Source organism: Passer domesticus, chromosome 3 (genome assembly GCF_036417665.1).
Source record: "Passer domesticus isolate bPasDom1 chromosome 3, bPasDom1.hap1, whole genome shotgun sequence".
Taxonomy (NCBI): domain Eukaryota; kingdom Metazoa; phylum Chordata; class Aves; order Passeriformes; family Passeridae; genus Passer; species Passer domesticus.
Window position 1 is genome coordinate 49,992,614 of NC_087476.1, and position 12,798 is coordinate 50,005,411.

The 12,798-nt window shown below is 41.0% G+C and overlaps 1 protein-coding gene across 10 annotated transcripts in view; it reads right to left on the reverse strand.

Annotated features, from left to right (window-relative positions):
* Positions 1–12,357, reverse strand: part of FAM184A (family with sequence similarity 184 member A) — a 74,226-nt gene extending 61,869 nt beyond the window's left edge. For 6 of the 10 annotated variants that reach the window (XM_064413027.1, XM_064413024.1, XM_064413028.1 and 3 more), the window contains exon 1: positions 11,873–12,357. In XM_064413027.1, the coding sequence (XP_064269097.1) occupies positions 11,873–12,040 (168 nt within the window). In that variant the 5' untranslated portion in view covers positions 12,041–12,357. The remainder of the gene's footprint in view (positions 1–11,872) is intronic. The other 4 variants (XM_064413025.1, XM_064413020.1, XM_064413026.1 and 1 more) reach the window with 2 other exon arrangements.
* Positions 12,358–12,798: the final 441 nt, after the last annotated feature.

Consider the following 12,798-nt stretch of genomic DNA (forward strand, 5'->3'; position numbering starts at 1 on the left):
GAGATCCTCATTCTACAAAATTATTCCACATATAAACAAAGGAATTTTCTCTCAGCAGAGTAATATTAAGTTCAGAACTTCCCAAAGCATGAAGCAGTAACACCTAAGTGGAGGAAAAGGGTGAAAATGGTACTCATCTTACAAACCTGGATCACTGTTTTGGATTAATCACCAAAATAAGGGGTTTTAGTAGTATGTTGTTTCTATAGGTAATTTATGGCCCCCAGGGGCAGAAGCCCAGCGGGGAGGCCGGTTGTCCAGGATAGCTCACGGAGGGTCCAGGATCGCCCAGCGGGGGGTTCAGGCAGCCCAGGCAGCTATAGTGATTTGCAGTCAGCTCTTTAGTGATTTCAGCTCTTTTAGCTCGCCTGGGGCCGTCACCCTGGGTATCGCCGCAGCAGACGCAGAGAGAGAGAGAGCAGCGCTGTGTGGGTTCCGCAGGGTTCTTTTATTGGGGTCTCCGCGAAGGTTCCAGTGACAGCTCTCCTCTGCCGAACCGGGCAGAGCTAGGGGTTTTTATACCTTATAGGGGGATTGAAAACTGTCCAATAGTAAGGGTCAGGGGAAAAGTGACCTATGGATATACAGAGAGATAACAGGGTCCCAAAGGCGGAAGAGAGGGGCTTCTAAACCCTTAGTCATGCTGGCTTTGGTATTTCCTAGCTCAGGCTTCTGTTCTCCAGGGCCTTGCAGGCCTTGTGCCTGCTACAGTAATTTTCTCTTATCTTGTGAACCTAAGATACACTGGGCAACATCCAGAAATAAAAGACATCTTTAGTGGATTTTATGACAAGATGATTGCATTTCCAGCTTCTTAAGACCCTTATAAGCTAAAAATGCCGTTATTTCAGAACAGAATAAAAGCAAATATTTAATCCTTTTTTTATTGTATATTCTGTAAGTCATCTTTTGAAAATCAAACATAAACCCCTCTTTCAGAGTCCTGACAAAATTAAGAAAATGCTGTTCATTCAAATATTCTCAAACATTTCTTAATTTACTAACAGACAGAACTCTGAAAAATACCAGCGCCTATTTTAATTTTCACTTATTTGTCCTTTTTTTTTTATTATTCTGCCAGGTTTCTGGGAAGACCCTACAAAACAGCATGCCACACACTTTCAGAGAAATAATTCACTGCACTTACCTCCATAGTGCTCAGCAGAATCAATGTTATAGCTCGCCACTACATGAAACACCAGCTCACCGACTACATAAAACATTCGGGAAATTGTAGTTACATAAGCTGGGCCTCTAACGAGATTTTGCCAGCAGGGAAATGTGCTGGTTTGCATAAACCAAGTCAAACTTGGTTGCTGTTGACACCAGTGTCAGTGAGGATAAGGTGTGGAGGCAGCCCCACACTCGGTACCAGGGAGAGCTGTGGCTGCTGCCCACCCCCGCAGCCAAGGGGCAACACGGGTCAGGAGAAAAATTCAACACAGCCCACAGGCAAAGCGTCTGACAAGGCTCCTCTTCCCAAGAGGAGAGCCTCACAAGTCTCCCAAGAAACCACATACAGCCTCACACTTCACTAAGTATAGATAGATTGTGTTCTTTGATAAAATTAGTTCTTGCAGGTAAACTTAAGACTATTCCCAGTTCTTTGACAAAGCGACTGGGTTTTTATGCTTCCAAGACCAGAGAATTTTCTTCATTTCTTTCTAAAGCTTTAAAAATTCTCCCTTTTCCTATAAGAATTCCTCTTCTATAGGTGGGAACAGATGAAGCTCAAGATTAGTAGTGAATGTAGAGTTGGTTGAACATAACTTGTGAGTTGGGACTCGAATTAAGGGACCAACTTGATCAAAATTTCATACAAGCCCACAGAGCTGGAGTTTATGATCAGTATGTAATTTTTTTGATATTCTAGAGTGAGGTGTGTTACTTCTGTCTACAACTGTACCAAGCTAACAGTTTTTTGAAAGCAGGAAATTTAATTTCCCTCAGGACCAGGAAGCATAGATGCGTAAGGGAAAAAAAACCAACCAAAACGCTCCCACAGAAAAAAAAGAAACAAACCACAACAAAACCACATCTCAAAACATTTTAAAATTTCCATTAGAGAAAAATAGTCTATCACACAAACAGCTTTGTCAAAGAAAACCCCAAAACAAAACAAAAAAGTCCTGCAACAAACAACACCCCCCTGACAATCTGGTATTTGAAATCTAGTTTATTCTAGAGTATCAACTCAGAGCTATGGAAAAGAATGCAAACCAACAGAGGCTAAACTTGCTTCAGGCTCTTCACTTGTTCAGAACACATCTCCTAAACCAGTGTCTGCCCAAAGTGATACAAATTATGATCTCATGCATTAGATATTTGGAGGCAAGACAGAATATACCTGATATACCAAATTGTCTTATATACCTTCTCAATCCACAGTGTGGAGCATTCACAGGATGTGAAACAGAGCACAGAAATAAAGAAAGACAAGAATCACAGGAATAGAAAGGATGGCCACAGAACACTTCCAGGTCAGCTCAAAGAATATGTAAAACTGAGCTTTGTGTCCAAGTACAGCCTCAGCATAAAGCATAAAAAAGAAAAAAAGAGAAGGGGTCTTGGGGAAAGGACTGACATATATGACAAATGACTCTAAGTTAACACAATAACATTACACAATATATGGAAAGTTAGTGAACAATACAGACAAAATAATGGCTCCAAAATTCAAATAAATTTCTACCATTCTGTGTCACAACAAAGTATTTTCTTCAATAAATGAGCTATGTTGACAACACTAGATAATATTGAGAAGAAAGAGATGCATAGATTTTCAAGGTGTTTTGCCTTTTTTTATGTATAAACATAAAATTGATTACTTATTACAACCAGCTACAATGAACTATATTTTAAATGTGAAACCTACACTTACAATTACACAAAGCAGTTAAACAAAAAAAAAAATTAAGTCCTTTTCCTTAATCCTTATTAAAGAAATAATATCCCATTATCTTCATTTGTCAAATTTTAAAAGGACAAAGACAGTCACACAAGACTACAGCAATACATTTTAGTACAACCTATCCAAACACATCAGCATCCATAATGCAAAATACTAGATCTGAGAAGGCAGTGTCAGATACCCTTTACCAAAAGTTATTGCTTTCAGTCACATCGTGAGCAAAAACACTGTTCAAATAAAAATCTTTGGATTATAGCACACCTGTTTTCTGAATACATTACAATTCAGGTTTCTAGAAATTAAATTTTAGGACACTGGCTGAAAAGATTACTTTAATCTCATAGAAATTAAAATAGAAAACTGGTACTTCTCATATTCACCTCATACTACTTCTTGCAGCTGAAATGTTGTCTTTCATTTAATGGCAGCATCTTGAAGAAGGACTTCATGAACTTTTTAACATTAGCTATTTTTAAAAGCTGTCATTTTGATCAGAGTCAAGTGACAACCTCAGCAAAAGGTTCTTCCTCCTCCTAGCCTTCTAGATTCAGTTAGAAGAGGCTGGCTGAGGAAACAGAACCAGGTAATATGCATTAAGTAGGACAAGATGGTGAATAGCTTTAGACTGTTTTGTTTCTTCTGGTTATTTTTGGAATGCAATGCCTTTGGTTACTAGTATGACATCAGTCATTAGAAGAATACACAGACGCCTGTCTTACTACTGCCAAACATGTATCAGCCAAGAGACATACATCTGATTTCATAATATTATGTTGAAATTCCCTGGGTTTATTTAGCGGCAAGCCTGCAAACAGTTAGAAAAAGTTAATTACTATTTTAAGGTAATGCCCTCCTCCCTTTTTACAGGTCAAAGGAGAATGAAGCTTCAATGGAGAATTGGAAGGGTGAAAAACAGTAGTGTCACTGACAAAATTACTGTTTTTATTAAGCCAAAGCCTGAGTTTAAAGAATGAAATAATTTAAGTGCTTAGAAACTACTCAGGGCTAGGAGTCGCTGTACCAAAACAATGACTTATGACAAATAAGACTTCTATGCATGTATTAGATGCAGCACACCTCTAATGGTACTTCTAGACATTAAAAAATAAAGTACGCGTAACCAAGATGTTGCATGACAATATAGTAATATACAAACAGTATTCAAAGCAATGCTGTTGCCACTTTTACTGTGCTTGAAAAAAGCACAAAACCACAATGTTTAATATTAAATTGCAATCAGACTTCTTCTAAAGAAGTGCTAAGTCTGTCAATTTGAAACAAATTCTTTGTACATTCTTGATATTTCAAATACCACCACCAACACCAAAAAAAAAAAAAGCACCAAAAAGCCCATCAGACTCTCTTCTGCTGATACATTTTTCTAAGACCTGTCAAATCAAAACTCCTTACAGGATTGAGTACTTCAGAGTGCTGTGCCCAATACACTACTTTACAAGTGTATGAAATAATTAATCTATAAATACCTTGTATAGTTACAGATTTCAACTACTGATTTCCTTTTTCAAACATACATAAAAGACTCTCCAGTTTACAACTTTAACATCTGAAGGAAAGCATTTCATTATTGTGTTCTTCACTCTGAACTGGCACTTCCATCTAAAAAGAGAATTGCAAAACCCTTCTTTCATAAAGCAGTACTTAGCTGAAAACAGTAACAGCAACAAAACCCTAAATCAGTATATATTCAAAATATATCTTAATGTTTTTTCATAAGGTTTATATTGTCCTATATAAAAGCAGCTAAAGATTGACAGATTTTAAACTTCACAGGTGTTGCAATATCAGGTTTCATTTATATTCAGAACATTCATCCTGAATGTTTTTCTTTAGTTTTTAAATGTTGACATGTTAACATTGACATTAGTAGTAAAATCCATGTCTTTCCACTTTTTCTTTAAATATCCTTAAAGTGTGGATGTATGGGATTTAACAGCTGAAGTACAGAGCAGAGCAGTAACATCTCGCAGCGTTCCAGCTCTTTGTAACTCTATATTATTTAATTTTGGCAGTGAATAATAAACAAGAGGATGCATATATAATCTTAAGGATCTTTTCCAACCTCATGACTCTTAAGATCATCAAGTCTAACTGTAAAACTAAACTTGCAAGTTTACCACTAAACAATATCCCCAGCTGCCATGTCATTTATCCTCTCACCCAGTTTATTTATCTCTTCATTTTTATTTATTATTCTTTTGGATGTTTGTAAAATGAGGAGAAAAAAACACCCAAACCAAATAATCTCCAAGAAGCTGATATATCCACAAGTGCATTAAAGAGGCATTTTAGACTAGTAACATATGTGAATGTGTGATCAGACAGTTTTTCAGCATCACACTTTCAACTACACACATACAGGAAATATCTTTAGAACATCAAGTTATCAGTGGCCTCAGAAGAACTCTGAGTTACCAGTCAACCATTAAAACTATGTGGGTGGAGAGCAAAGGAATTCATTTGAGTATATTTCTTTTTTATATTAAAAATATTTCATTCTTGTCCTCCTTCTTTCTTCTTGATGTCTTGTGATAAAAGACTGTAAAGTCATTGACCCAATTCACACATCACAACACTGAGCTCTAAAATACACCTACATCAGGTCAACCTGCAGAACCCCTGCAGTCTCACCTTACAGGTTTGCAATGATAATGAAGGGAAAAACCATTTGAGAGCTCTATGATCCTTATTAATCACAAAATTACCTAATTTTTGTCCTACAAAATGTTGATGGTAAGAAAGACCTCTTCAGGTCTAAATTATAAGTCACAGCTGCTTTAAAGCAATTCATAGTGCATAAACTAGATAGTATTCAGACAAAGACAAGAACTGATGATTTTATTGAAGTCCTGAAGAGCTGAGAGCCTGAAAGCTCTACTTACTTCTTCTGAACTATATCAGATGCTATTAAAGACATGACATTTTTACCCAGTTCCATCTTTCTCCTTATACTATCACGGGTACAGAAAACTCTGCGAATATCCCTTGCTAAGATCATAATTACTGCAGAATAAGCACACAGCTGGAATACGACATGGAAAGAGTCTGAACAGGAAGATGGAGATACTACACTAGCACAATTTAAAAAAGAAAAATCTTAAGATAATTAGACACAGTATTTCTGGAGCAAGTTCTCATTTGCTACCTGAGGAGTCTCTCTCTTCTGAGAGGACTTATTTCAGCTATCTTTAGAATAATTAACACAAAACAAAGTTAAATACCTCCAGAGAAATGTAAATTAATTTAATATCTAATATTACATTTTCAGATCTTTTAGTCCTTGATACTATTTTTAATGTAGTAACATAATATTTATTCACACATTACCAGTTAGAATAATATGGAAAATACTGACATCAAAACACACACTTCAATCACACCCGCCTCGAAATTTCAGTTCTTTTCATGCAATCCTAGAACTGTTACAAATACTGGCCTACTGCCAGTGTTAACACACATTGGAGAGATGACATAAGGCTGCTTAAAAAGCTAAATCCCAAGTTTTTACAAAACTGTTAATGGCATCAACTACAACATGATGACAGCTAACATCAAAACAGTTCTACAGGGATTTTTAGTCTCATGCCTTCCCTGGTTTCAAGGGCTCTTTTTTAGAAGTTTTCTTATAATTTTATGCACAATGAACCTTCTGCAAGAGGCTTAGTTGTTTTATTTCCTGAGGCAGAATAATTCCAAAAAAAACTGATAAAGTTTCACTGGAAACATTTTGTCAAGAATAATTTATATAAGTTAAACCTTACAGCTCTTACTTGCATAAAACTGCATTCTGTGATTGCTGAGGGAGATCTTTAAACATCCCAGAAAAAGAGTACATACCACAAAAAACATAAACATCTGAATTAAAGATCATCAAATTTGCACTTCAGTCTTTGAAATAAATTTACTATCTACATCCACAAGAAACTGACTGGATTAACAACAACATTAATGTCTACTGTCTAAGTTCTTCTCTCTAACACAGCAAAAATCAAAGATTTTGTTTCCCAAATATAGGCAAGAAGCTGTTGGAAGAACTGAGAACAGAAGCCAGGTCTCAGGAGTCTTGGATTCTAGTTTGTTGTTTACTCAAGGATGATGTGCCTTGGTTAACCTTGTTACCGTCATCTTTGAACTGATTTTTCTGGAACCTTTCCAAAACTGAACCATCAAGTTCTAAGTATGTACCAAGGAAAAACATTAGTGTTCTATATAGTTTATATTCATTAAATAGACAAAAATGCTAGCTGTAGGGTAGAGATCATCTACATGGCACGTACAGACTCCTCTTCCAGAATCACACAATAGACTGGGTTGTATAAATGTTAGCCAATTCCAATGCCCTGCCACAGTAGGGACACCTTCCAAAACAGTACTTTGTTCAAAGTCCCATCCAGCCTGGCCTTGAACATTTCCAGGGATGGGGCAACCACAGCTTCTCTAGGCAACCTGTTCTAGCGCCTCATCACCCTCTCAGTAAAGAACTTCTTCCTCATATCTAATTTAAATCTATCCTCTTTCAGTTTAAAGCCCATGTCCTTGCCTTATCACTACAGTACCTTATCAAAAGTCTCTCTCCAGCTCTCTTGCAGGCTCTCTTTAGGTAATGGAAGGCTGCTCTGAGGTCTCCCCAACACCTTCTCTTCCCCAGGCTGAACAAGTCCAGCTCTCCCAGCCTGTCTTCACAGGAGAGGTGCTCCAGCCCTCTGATCGTCTTTGTGGCCTCCTCTGGACTCTCTCCAAGGCCTTCTGATCATCTGAGCCCTCCTCTGGACTTGCTCCAGCAGGTCCATATCTTTTGTGTGCTGGGGACCCCAGAGCAGGACACAGCATCTAGGTGGGGTCTCAAGAGAGTAAAGTAGAGGGGGAGAATAAGTTCCCTTGACCTGTTGGTCACATTCCCTTGGTGCAGCCCTGGATACTGGGGTGGTTTTCTGGGCTGCAAGAGCACATTGCCAGGTCACAGTTTCTCATCAATCAACACTACCAGGTGTTTCTTTCCCATCACAGCTGCTGCAGTTAATGTAAAATTTCTGTAACAAATATCATACAACCAAATCAATCCTGAAGAGTCTCTTTTATAAATAGTCCCAGCACAAATCATGCAGCTATTCTGTACAAGTCAAAGATTTATGCTGACGTCACAAAACCTGCACAAGAGACTTTACAGACATACTTAAGAGATGGATTTCTCAATCACAAACATTCAAGCTACAAACTACATCACAAAGAAAGACAGAAAGAAGAAACAAAACAAAAAAAAAAAGCAACACCCAAACAAATCCAAAATGAGAAACAAGCCCCCTGAACTCTTGTGGGAATCATGAAAACTAATGCCATTGTCGCCTGTTGATGTAAGCATGGCAGCACCTTGCTTCTCATTTCTAATCCAGTTGTCTTATGCAAACTAATTAAATATATATGTATATTTTCATCTGCAGCAGGCATAATTCAACACTGCATTAGCACTCCTGCATGCAGTAGTACAAACACATATATGCAATCTCATAATCGCAGTTTATTTCTTGTTGGCTTTAATCTTTGTGTCAGATGCTACTTTATCCCAAACTGGTACACAGATCTTCCGGAATGCCTGAAAATAAGGAGCTTATACTGAAGAGGAAGACCTAAAATTGCTTCAGTTACCGTCTACTGCAGTCTTTGAACATGACATGAAGTTTCATCTTGGTTTTTTTAGACCTGCATTTCTAACTACTTGTTTTACCTTCCCCTGTGAATTAAGCATATTAAAATTAAATCAAGTAAGTCTTTCTCCCCTACCCAAAAGTAACAATATAGTTAAACACTTAAGAAGTGTTTTGCTTAGTGAAATGGATTCATACCTTATTTTGCCTCACTCTGAATCACTGATTAAATCTGGTTATTAAACAAATTTCACCTTTTACTTTGTGTTCCTGTATTGTTTTGACTAAAATATCAGATTCCCTTAAGTAATGCAAAAACATAACTGAGGAATCCTACTTTTGGAATTTTACATTTAATTCATGAGTGACCCTCATCCTCTGTGGGAAAAGCATTTTCTTCTGCTCCTACTCACAGCTCATAATACAACCTGCACAAGGACAGGCAAAAGTAAACTATGGAGTCACACTTCTTTTGTCAGAAGGCAGAAGCTGTCTGGATAACTTAGTGAAGTTATCCAGTGTATACTCCTTGGATAATGAGTATTTGGATTTTCTTCCACCGCACTCTATTGGTGGGTTTGTTTTAACCTGGTAAAGTGCCTTCTGCTCTAAATCCACAGGGGGAATTACTGTATCTTCAAAACACTCTTAGAGAAGAGTTAGAACAAAAATTAAATAAATGGGTAAAACAGTTGAAAGACATGTGAGAAGTACCTTATATAAAGACACTAAACAACTTCAGAAGCACAGTTAAGAAGTGGTACTCCTAACAATAAATTCCTAGATTAATGAAGAGGAATTTCATGCACATATGCTGGTAAGCATTTGACAAAGCTAGAACAGCAGAATTTGGTCGAAAGACCTAAACAGAAATATCTTAAATTTTTTTTTGCAATGCCTTACTTCAAGGATTCTTCTGCAAAGTGAAGTTAATTCTTCTCTGACAGGTAAGTCTCATGGAAATTGAGTTTATTATGTTTATATTTTTCCCCTGTAGCTTGAGTCCTTTCCCAAGGACTAATTTCTGCAGTCAGCTATCAAAGATTTCAGATTCTAGAGCAGATTAGAAAGTTAAGATCATACTTTACCCAGAAGTTTCTATAATTCTTTTAAGCCTCCCCTCCTGAAAGGTCAAGCAGGTCAGCAGAAATGCAGGACCTGAGCCCTCTAGCTACAAAACTGTCAAAATGTGCACCTCTACTTTAATGAAATACATCTTATACAATACCTTTAATCTTAATCCTAATCTTAAAAGTCTTAATTTTATTGTTGCAATAGGTGCAAGAGAAGTATTTTTATATATACTTCGGTTTACATTTAAAAGCACTATTATTCACTCCAGAACTTCACTCAATAGAAAGCTTGGGAAATCAGCTGATCTTTCTGCCTAAAACTTGAAAACAAAACACAACATACAAACTATAACACTGCCAGAATCTGCAAGTCACTGGGACTTGCACATATAAGATTCCAGCCCTGCAAAAACCTAATTCATTTGTAAACTCCTTGTATGAGCACATAGCTTGCAATTATTTGAAATACACAGCAGAAAACAACTCGCAGATTTTATTTGCATTAAGCTGAACTCTTTGTCAGGACAGACTTGCATGCAATATATAGAATGTTAGATGAACTTTATTGTGGCTCATAAAGCAAAAAACAAACAAAAAAAGTATTTACTTTTACTCTCTTTGCTTTTTCCAACACAGGAGTTCAAAATATTTCAGCACCATGCATTTAAATCCATAATTAACTCACATCCACTTCAAGATATCTGATGCATATTGAGAGTGCACAGGACACATGCCCAGTGATGTGGAACTCATGGGTCATACACAAATGACTTCACATCAGAAGTGGAATGCTGTTTCTGAAATAAACTATAAACTGTTGGGTAATTTCCTAGAGAAGGTAAGGGAAATATATCAAAGGCACACACATAGATATAAATTATTCTTTGAAAGTATTACTTTACATATGCACCTAGGCCTTAATGTAAGCCTAAAACATATTTAGGGTCTCCAGGTGCTTTATACACCTTTTAGGGAGTACAAAGCTACAGTAATATCTTTAATACTTTACTTCATTATTTGTATGCACATGGAACAAAACCAAGGAGATCCTTCAGCTTATTTTCTCTTTATGGAATTAGAGTTCCACTGATGTTAACATCAAAAGAAATTGGAATTCAAGGACAAGATACCCCTCAGTTATCAGCTTCCCAACACATTAAGGAGCACAGTGTGCCACAATAAATACTATTTTTGACTGGTCAATGGTGCATCAACTGTACATAAATGTGAACTGTCCCCACTGTGAGCCTGCCAGCAGTCTTCATCCTCTTCACTCTTAGTTCCAACGAAATGTCACCTTCATCCATTTTAGCATACATGTTAAGAATACTGGCAGTTCCAACAGTGCTTTAAAATTACCTTTAAACGTTTTAACTATTAAATTCCTGACAAAAATTACTACTTCTGCTTTAATAAAAGAATCTGCCTCTCATTTCCTCACTAATGCCATTTGCCTACAGCTTGAGCACCACAGAACAGAGATGATAGCACCTAAGTATTGTTTTAACTTATTCTAACTAAATCACATCTGAAACATTGGGCCTACCTGCCTCAGCAATAGGCATTAAAAACACCTCCTAGCTGGACTCCGGCCTCTCACAAAGATACAGTGTATTCCCTAGGCTAGGGATGACATAATGAAAACCGTTCAATCGGCAATTGCAGACCAGAAATTTTCTCACACTTCACACTCACCATCTAAGGCATTTAAGCTATTATCAGGCACGTTAAATAACAGCACTTCAGCAAAGAAAAGACAAGCATCACTTGAATTTCCCCATTTAAAGAGACTCGGAGAAGAGCTTACAACAGCGCTAGAAGACAAGATACAATTTCCGCAGAATAAATAACCACTACCAGCCCAGCAGCCAGGGATCCGCTGTGGCACACCGGGATACCTGGCTGTGCCGGGCGGGATTCGGACACCACGAAGAGGGGCCGGCACTGCGGCAGCTCCCGTGCGCGGCTCCCGGAGCGCCGGAGCGCTCCCCGCGGGACCACGGCGCGCTCCTGCCCGCGGGATGCTCCGGGCACCGAGCGCGCTCCAGGCTCGGCCTCCGGCTACAAATCCGGCCGCATCCCACCCGGATTTGCCAATTTGCCATCAGCCCCGACAGTCTGCCCCTGTCCAGCCCCATCGCTGCCCGCATGAGCGCAAGGAGCGAAAGGAAACAGAGCGGAGGAGGAAGACACCCGAGGCGGCGAAGGACCCGGCGCGCCTCGCTCACCTTCGTCAGCTGGGCGATCTTCTTGCTCATTTTGAAGTGCAGGTCCGCGCTGTGCTCGGCGCCCAGCCCCGCCTGTGCCGAGCCCGAGCCGAGTTTGCCCGCGCCGGGCGCGGAGCCGCCGCCGTAGCTGTGCTGCGGCTGCTGCCAGCCCATGCCCGGGGTCGCCATCTTCACCGCCCGGCTCCCGCCGCCGCTCGGGCGCCGCCGCCGCCCGCCTCACCGAGGACCGAGCCCGGCGCCCCGGCCGCGACTCGCTGCCCGAGCCGGCTCCTCCCGCCCCGGGCGCTTCCTTCGGCCGCCACCCCCGCCGGGCTGCGGCGTCAAAGCTCTCGGGGACGCTGCGAGAAGGGGCGCCCGCCTTTCCTCTCCTCCCTGGTCGCGCCGCCCGCCCGTCCGACCGTGCCCGGGCGGGGGAGGCCGCTCGGCTGGGCCGCGGGCGCGGCGCGGTGCCGGGGCCGCCCCCGCGCTGTTTACGCCGCGCGGCCCCGCGTCACTCGCCGGCCCCGCCCGCGCGCTCCCCGCCCGCGGCCGCGCGCGCCGCCCAGCGAGCCGGGCTCCCGCTTCCCGCACCCCGTCCCGGGAGCCGGGAGCAGGGAGACGGCCCTCCTGAGGGAGGGGGCGCAGACAGCACCTGGGCCGCGGGGGCCCAGGCACGGCGCGGGGAGGGTCGGGGTTCAGTCAGCGGTGCCCTCCCCGGCAGGGCTCGGGCCGCGTGCGCCAAGCGCCCAAGGCTTCTCCTCGTGGGAAGCCCCGAGCGTGGGGCGGGGGATGCCCAGGGAAAGGCACTACGGTGTGGGGTGTGCGGGTGGGTGGCGCTGGTCCCCGCGGCCGTACCACTGTGAGCGTAGGACGGGCCGTCCTCTCGCAGCTGGAGGTGGCGCGGGCAAGGAGCCACTCGAAATTGGAGCAGGAGCACGGGACTGGCA